Below are 8450 nucleotides of genomic sequence, written 5' to 3'. Positions count from 1 at the left end.
CTCCCTGATGGACTGTCACTCAGCTCATATCCAATGTCTCGACCACATGCGAAGGCACTGAGCTCTCTTGACCAACCGTTTCGCTGCTGCTGCTTCGCTGATTACAACACAATAGCTGCCGCCTCCATTGATCTGTAAGATCCGCCCACTGTGAGGTCTAGTTGTCAGTTCCGCATTACGAAGCGGTTTCTGCAAACTTTCGTCGGGCAGTTTATGCCAAGATCATCTCCCACTCCACCCCCTGCCCCAGAAAGCATACTCATCTATCTGCTATTTCTTTCAGGCTATTCGTTAAAACTCTCAGTAATCAACAGTCCTACCCATCGCATATCTCGGGCCCTTTCACTGATCGTCCATAGTACCACCAGACGAGCCCTCCAGAGAAATTTCTGAAGTACTGTGAGCAATGAGGACAACCTCAGATCTGTTTTCGAGGCGTACGGCAACAGCAGTTTGAGGAGTAACTACTTTCACGTAAGCCTAGATGTTCATGACTACGTCCGAGTTCGCCATTGAGCCTCAGGGATCACTGTGACACCAAGGATCCCAGGATCTAGCACAGGAGGCAAGCTTTCGGCGCAGGTATCTCAACGCCACAGACACCGAATGTAACAGCCTGGAGAATGTTGGCTACAGTCAGCGTTCCTTCCAACTGTTTGTGCATAGCGGTCAGTTATCCAAGCAGACACACGTACATAGCATAGTAATATCCATGGTTTCACCTCTGAGCTGCATATCAAGGAAATCGCCAATACTGTCCAGACACCGCCGCTGTTCCATTGCTGGCTATCACACACACCAAAGAAGAGACCAGTATCGACTTTTGTAACGGCCGCTACATCAAATTACTCCTGTACGTTTCCCTGTCCTTGCAAGCCTTCCGCTCTCCCCATCTGTTACTCGTGATCAATTTCTAACGCTCTAGCTATGTTTCCATGACATGTACTCATGAAGTGCCTTTCTCTGTCGTTTCTAGCTCCTGACCTTTTAAATCTAACTTCTCTCATTCTTTAATCGGTGCCTTCCACTGTTCAGCATCTCATTACTACATTTTCAAAAGTCCATCCCATTGTGATTCATTATCGCTCCATTGCTTATTGCGAGTGTTCTTATAATTACTTTTAAAGAATTGATATAGCCATCGCTGTTAAAAGGTACAAATTTAATTCTGGGTAAATTTCATGTATAAGATTTTCATGGACATTACTTACTTCGTTCACTCTTAACTCTGCGCACAGCAAGATCCGTTCAATAATTAAACCACATGGTTAGCTAGCACGAGTTGAGATTCATTGGCAAGCACCGTCTTGAGTTTGAACTGTTTCAGAAGCTGTGGATAGCTGCTTTTGGCTTTAGATCTCTGCCTTTGACGTTGTCAGTCAGTTCACGTTGCTCATGAGAGTTCGTTTTTGTATATTGTAACACTTTTCCGAAGCACCTGCAGCAGTCTGAGCCAGACTGGTACACATACGACACATTTTGTGCAGTCTATCAATAATTTCTCTGGGAATAAGGAAACCGTAGCAACTCTAGGCGCTGTCTAGGGGGCGTAATGCAAATAAAATCGAAATATACCTCCAGTGAAACATCCTTCCTTTGTACGTAATTCAAACATTACATCTTGCCCAATCATATTTTACCGCTGTCTACTACTCGCCCGTACTGGAAACTTCACATTACTAGAGCAGCTTCCGATTACGAAAAAATGGAAAGAACTGATTCAATAGAATGTTGATTACGGTGTATGGCACTGCACTTGGAACTCGTTAATCAGCCTACATCTCAAAACACTGTCATAATAATACAGAGTAGAAACCTATATGAAGGAAATTAGCAGTACCAATCCCTCAAACAGAGATGAAAGGAACAATGCGGCAGTTCTGAAGTGACTCAAAGAGCCTCTTAGTGCAGGTGAGGGATAACGATCGACAGTTGTTTTCTACCCTTGTTTAAGGAACAGTTGATAACGACGACTGTTCATCTGTAGACATTAATTTGATTTGTCCTCGAACAGTGTGTCATCGCTGACTATACCTGCCGCAACTCTTTATTACCTGTCGCCGACACCTGGGCGTCATTAGTGGGTGACGCGTGACGTAGTCTACGCTAAACAGCCCCGCTGATGTGTCATCACTGCGCTCCTTACGTAGTATAAATACCGAAGCGAAGACTTGACGGCACAGCAGTCAGAAGCAGAGATCGCGGACGGAGCTGTCTACACTACACAATGCGTACTAGGAAGGTAGGTTTCCTACACAAGTGTGCTGTATCTAAAACCGCGTAGCTAACATTTGATTGGTTGTCTTGCGATCTTTAAAATACGTATCTGACATACTGGGTTTAGGCTTGCGGTATTCATCATCGTGGAACAAAATATGATTTCCTTTGTACAGAAGGAGAGATCAGATAAACTCGTGACGCGGCTAGCCTACAACATGAGCACATTTGTACGCCAGATCAGTCACTGGTTGAATTTTACACCGGTGTAATTATATGAGCCCACCACGTTCGGATTAGATATTTTTGTTTTTCTCCATGTAATATTGATTGATTCTGACTAGATATGCTGGTTCATTGTTCATGCAAGCTGGCAACCTCTTTATGTATTAGACACAAATTTTGTTGCGTTGATTCCTTTTCGCTCAGTATGTTATTTGTGTCTCCCCTTGAATACTGCATACATCTTACCCTTACACATGGTGTTACATAAGGGTCCGGCAAAATTTTCAGGAAACATTCCTCACACACAAATAAAGAAAAGATGTTATGTGGACATGTGTACGGAAACGCTTAATTTCCATGTTAGAGCTCATTTTAGTTTCGTCAGTATGTACTGTACTTCCTCGATTCACCGCCAGTTATCATGATTTCATACGAGGTACTCTACCTGTGCTGCTAAAACATGTACCTTTACAAGCACGACACAAAATATAGTTCATGCATGTGGAGCTCCTGCACATTTCAGTCGAAGTGTTCGTATGGTTCTCAACAACAGATTCGGCGACCGATGGATTGGTAGAGGCGGACGAATTCCATGGCCTCCACGCTCTCCTGACCTCCACCGTGTCCTGACCTCCACCCTGTTCACATTCGTTTATGGTGGCATTTGAAAGCTCTTGTCTACGCAAGCCCGGTACCAAATGTAGAGACTCTTCGTGCTCGTATTGCGGACGGATGTGATACAATACGCCATTCTCCAGTACGGCATCAGCGCATCAGGAATTCCATGCGACGGAGGGTGGATGCATGTATCCTCGCCAACGGAGGGCATTTTGAACATTTCCTGTGACAAAGTGAAGTCATGCTGGCACGTTCTGTAACTGTGTTTTTCCATTCCATGATTAATGTGACTTGAAGAGAAGTAATAAAATGAGCTCTAACATGGAAAGTAAGCGTTTCCGGACAAATGTGCACATAACATATTTTCTTTCTTTGTGTGTGAGGAATGTTTCCTGAAAGTTTGGCAGTACCTTTTTATAAAACCTTGTATACTATGTGTCCGACCACGGTGTTAAACAAAAACACACTGAATGCATGTCAGAGAAGTACCTACATATGATCTCAGTGGTAACAAGAGACCAGTAATGTAAGATTCTCTTCCCTGACCAGCTGTTCCAGCTTTTAATCCCGTGTCAACAATGTCCATTACGGTCAAAGACTGTAACAGCTGAGCATCTAACAGCTATAACGTGTACAGATAACAACACGTATAACACGGAGGTAAGACAGACAGTGGACCAGTCACTGATCATATCGACATTATTACAATTATTTTAAAATACTAGTGTATTTTTACAGTTAAACATTAATTTCAACGTACATGTAGGTAATTTGGTACAGAAATATACATCGTAAAAGTAATCTTATATTTCTACTGTGCAAGTATCGAAAAAGGTTCTCGTGTTACAGACATCGATATGTGAAAATTTGTTTTTTCTCGTCTACATCATATACCACTGATAATGTGCCGTTTACTCAAATACTGGTATGGTTGTTTAATACTTTTACTAGCAATTAATATTGTACAGCTAGAGGTCTTTTAACAATTATAAGCTGAAAAGTACGAAGTGTGGTGAAAGCTGAGCCTTTGTGGATGTCAGAACGATTTGCATCAGTTGGACTGTTCGATAGATCCACCAGCACAGGCTCATATACTCTGGTACAAGGTGTCACACTATAGATAAGTAATAGGACGGAAGTGGCCCTCACAAAACATAACCAAAAGGTGGATGACGTAGCTATGAAATGAAATAATGGTTCACATTTACCACTTTTTATTACAAAAACCCCTTCTGCCATATACATGGAAAAGAAGTAATTAAAAAATACATTCGATCTTAAGAAATCCAAAGAACGCCAAAAGTGAAAGTTATTAACATGGAAAATCTCTAATCGAACATATATCGTGGTAGAGATCATATAGTTAAGGTGAATATATTATGACTGCAAGCTGCTAAAGGGTTATGGAAAAATAAGTCTACGGCGGTTAGTTATTCATACTTTTCACTAGATTAACATAACCGAAAGCAGCAAAGAGGAATTACGTATATAAGAACCGTGTTGTCTTCTTGTTCGTTCATTTCAGTAAATAATATTTCATGTTTTGTGAGGTTTCATATTCACTTTGCGTGAACGCTTTTGCAAGTACTGACATTTACGATCCAGTCAACTTCCCATTTGAGACAGTTCTTTTTTGCATTGAGAATCTTGACTTTGTAAGAATGGCTGTAGGGGGCAGGTACTACCTAACACAGAACATGAGCTGTGAAAATACAGTAGAAACATGCATGTCCTATGCGCGCTGCAAGGCCAGTACTTTTTATTTAACTGCAATTTTCCCTCTACAAACTACACCAACTTCATACTTGTGATGGAGATGGCGGTATGTTACGAAAACTTATGATTAACTGACTCACACGCCTACACATACAATATGGTAACTTAGTTTAATGGCTTTATGGCAATACCTCAAAGGATCACCACCATACTCAAACACTAAATGGTACAGGTTTAATGCGCTGAGATTAATGCAAGTTGATTAAGCAATGTGTGAGTCAAAGTACAACCGAGGAAATATACCATATCTTGGTGGAAAAGCAGGAGCCATACTGACGTGTTCAAAATTGGAAAATTGGCCAATCGATCAGAAAATATGAATATGTATAAATGCATTGTAAACTGTCAAAGATGGCTATGAACTCTCACCGGCGCCAGTTACATCTTACATCAGCTTCCATAGATTAGTCAGTTTGGCATATTTTGAAGTGTTTTTCATAAGGCGAAGTGACTGACTAACATAAATACAGTACAAAATATAGAATCACACGGATTAAAATATTGGATATATGTTAAACTGTAGCTTCATGATTCAGTGCATCAGGATGAGCAATCTGAAAGAAATGAATTGTGGTCTCCTTTTGCGTGGACTATGTAGCCACTCAACGTGCATAGGTACCCTGTACAACATTAGACTGGTTATTAAAATACTCTGGGAGGTAATCCCTGCAATTGACGGCGGTTGCACTGGCGCATACCTCCGTTTACAATCCCTATTCAACAACTTTGAAAATTTCTGACCTAATACTGTTCAATGCATGGATCATGTTATTTATCTTCGAACTGTAGCTCACTGCAACTATGCGAACGATTTACCTATGGCCGATTATGACGGCTGTTGTGTTAATATGATTTTTTTTCCTTCCTTACAGAGCGTTTCCCTACTGCTGCTGCTCGTTGCGGTGCAGTCCTTCACAGCACTGCCCGTTTCTGACTCAGAAACGTCAACGGCGGAAGAGGAGGTCAGTTCATCAGATGCCACTGTGGACAAAACTACTGGAAAACTTGGTGTCGATAGTGATGACGCAACACCAGTTCCAGAGACTTTGCCAGTGGAGGACAGTAGCGACCCAGCACCAACTGGAGACAGCGACGATTCTCCAGTAGCTCTGGACGACCCTACTGATGGTGGGTCAGCTGGTGCCAGTGTAGACGGAGAGCCTACTGTTTCCAGTCCTGCAACAGTGGACGACAAGGGAACGACTCCGGAGGCGCCGGAAACGACCCAGCTCGACGCTACCTCAGAGCTGGTGGTCATCAAAGTGGAGGAGGACGTTCTAGAAGCGGATACCAAACCCCCATCTGACATGGAGGGGGCTGAGACCATGATATTCAGGCCAATGTTTGCATACTACCCCGGCCAGTTCCAGTAACTGCATAAATAACGCATTATAAGCAAACTGCCAAGTCTTCTCTGTCACATGACAGTTCGCTATCTATCTTCCCAGTTGCCACATCTCTGCATCGAATCAGTAATTTATTAATTTATTTTTAATCTTCATGTCTTATTGTGATTGTTTTTGTACCCTAAAATAAAACGAAATGATAGTCATTTATTAATCCTTTTCTTTTCCAAAGATTATTCAGTATCACTAACTACGTACCTTTCGAGTTAAGTTGTTATGTGTTGCTATTAACAACGAAATTAATACTGTCTTAAAAGTGAGGAGTACTAGTTTCAGGTGGAATGTCTGTGATTTAGAAATAAAACTACTAGAATGGCCTCCCATTTCCCCGAATAAATTACTGCTGCACATCTGGAATACGGAGACTTTCCAAATACCCGTTCCCCAACGGTAAGGATAGTAATTGGGAGTAAATATATATCACATTGAACAGATTCTTGTGTACCGTAAAAAAAACGTCAAATATTTCGCCCTGCCCTCCAACGTCTGTTCGGTGAAGTTGTAAGTGCGAAACCTCACTTAATTTAATTGTCTAACATTAAGAAATTGTTAGTAAAGTTAAATACTGTCACACATACTTTGAAGAAACTGTTTCCCCGCAGTTTCCGTTATTTCGCCAATCCAGAATATACAATACCTAATCAAAATTATCCGAGCACCCTAATAACGATGAACTGATCACTAGATGTCACAAGAGACGAACCCCTCAGTGTAAAAGGAATCGTAGAGTTGCCAGCAGTGAAGCACTAACAGCGATACGGAATTACGAAGAAACGCACACTACTCAACCAACACCAGACACACCTTCTGTACTGACGGACAGGGAGCGTCGTTTTCTGCGACAGGTTGTTGCCGGAATTTCAGTAAAGTAAGGGGAAGGAATCCCTAGTGAGATGCACAATCCAACTGCCACAATGACTGTACCGAGGTAATTGAAAAGAATAGGGTACAATGGTGGAGCAGCTCCTAGTAAGCAACACATTTCTGTAGCATATGCTAAGCGACACTTGAGGTGGTGAAAGAGCGACGTCGCTGGAAAGTGGATCACTGGAAACGAGGAGTTACCAATCTCTTTAAACCCTGTAGCAGTTCGTTGGAAGGGATTATCTTCGGCGAATGCGTGGGGAGTGTCAGCTGTCATCACTTGTAATGTCAACAGTGAAGTACAGAGGAGGTAGTGCTGTGATATAGGGGTGTTTTTCGTTGTTAGAATTTGGTGTCCGTATTGTGCTTGGAAACCATTAAATGCTGTAAGGTATAAACATACTTTGCGGTAGTATATTTTGCGTAAAGTAAAGGAACAGGTCATAAATGATGAGTGTATCGTCACGACAGTGCATCCTGTCATAAAGCCACTGTTGCGAGACAGTGGTCTGTGGACGATAACGGCCCTTACAAGTTACAGCCTACACAGAGAATGGTCTGCCATTCTTCCATAGACGCTGAAGTACCTCACTGACGGTGTCCATAGCGTAGTTGTAGTCGTCATAAAGGTGTAGAGTGAACACACCTAATATTGGTGTCCACCCATAGTTGTCCTGACACTTCTCGCCGTCTAGTGTATATTTGTCTATATAACACAAATATGTACGTTGTGGAAGACAAACCCCATTGAGAAAAGACTTCAGCGACTGTCAGAGTAGTGATTCATTGTTGATCAGCGTTAGGGTAATCGTTCATCCTTCCCTTCGTCCACACGTCACATACCGTGTGATAGCAGTAAAAGAAGTTTGGAGAGTAACTACATTAAACAGAGGAAAGCTATGATTGTGGTTTTGGCGAATTATGTATTTCACATAGTCTTTTCCCAGTTGAATATAACGTACACACTACTGGCCGATAGAATGCAGTTAGTTCGTTGAAGGTACCATCACCGTTACTATGCTAACATCTCCTCCTTGTACGCGACGAATGAAACCATACGTTCATGTGAAATTGATAGAAAATTCCAGTTTTCGCGTCACACTGGCTTGAATGTCGATTACGTCGTCAAACCCTTCATGTGAATTTCTACACTTTGTAGTTCTATGGTATGTTTGTACAGACAACACTTAGTCTCGTCACAGGTAATGATTTCTTTCATTTTATTCGGAAGTCAGGGTGTGAGGGGCAGACTTTAGATACACTTCTCTCTTCTTCAAAACGTTCTGAAGATTGTGCCGGACAGCTGATTTGGAGATGTTGCTCCATTACGGTTTGTGACGCAAC

The 8450-nt window shown here is 42.0% G+C and overlaps 1 protein-coding gene across 1 annotated transcript; it reads left to right on the top strand.

The window, feature by feature from the left end:
• The first annotated feature begins 2181 nt into the window (after positions 1-2181).
• LOC126272366 (uncharacterized) lies at positions 2182-6392 on the top strand. The gene is made up of 2 exons (XM_049975175.1): positions 2182-2242; positions 5709-6392. Exons 1-2 carry the CDS (start codon positions 2228-2230, stop codon positions 6207-6209), a joined length of 516 nt encoding a protein of 171 aa, XP_049831132.1. The 5' UTR covers positions 2182-2227; the 3' UTR covers positions 6210-6392.
• Positions 6393-8450: the final 2058 nt, after the last annotated feature.

Source organism: Schistocerca gregaria, chromosome 5, assembly GCF_023897955.1.
Source record: "Schistocerca gregaria isolate iqSchGreg1 chromosome 5, iqSchGreg1.2, whole genome shotgun sequence".
NCBI lineage: Eukaryota > Metazoa > Arthropoda > Insecta > Orthoptera > Acrididae > Schistocerca > Schistocerca gregaria.
Note: the sequence above shows the minus strand (reverse complement) of the source record. Positions and strands in the feature narration are given on the sequence as shown.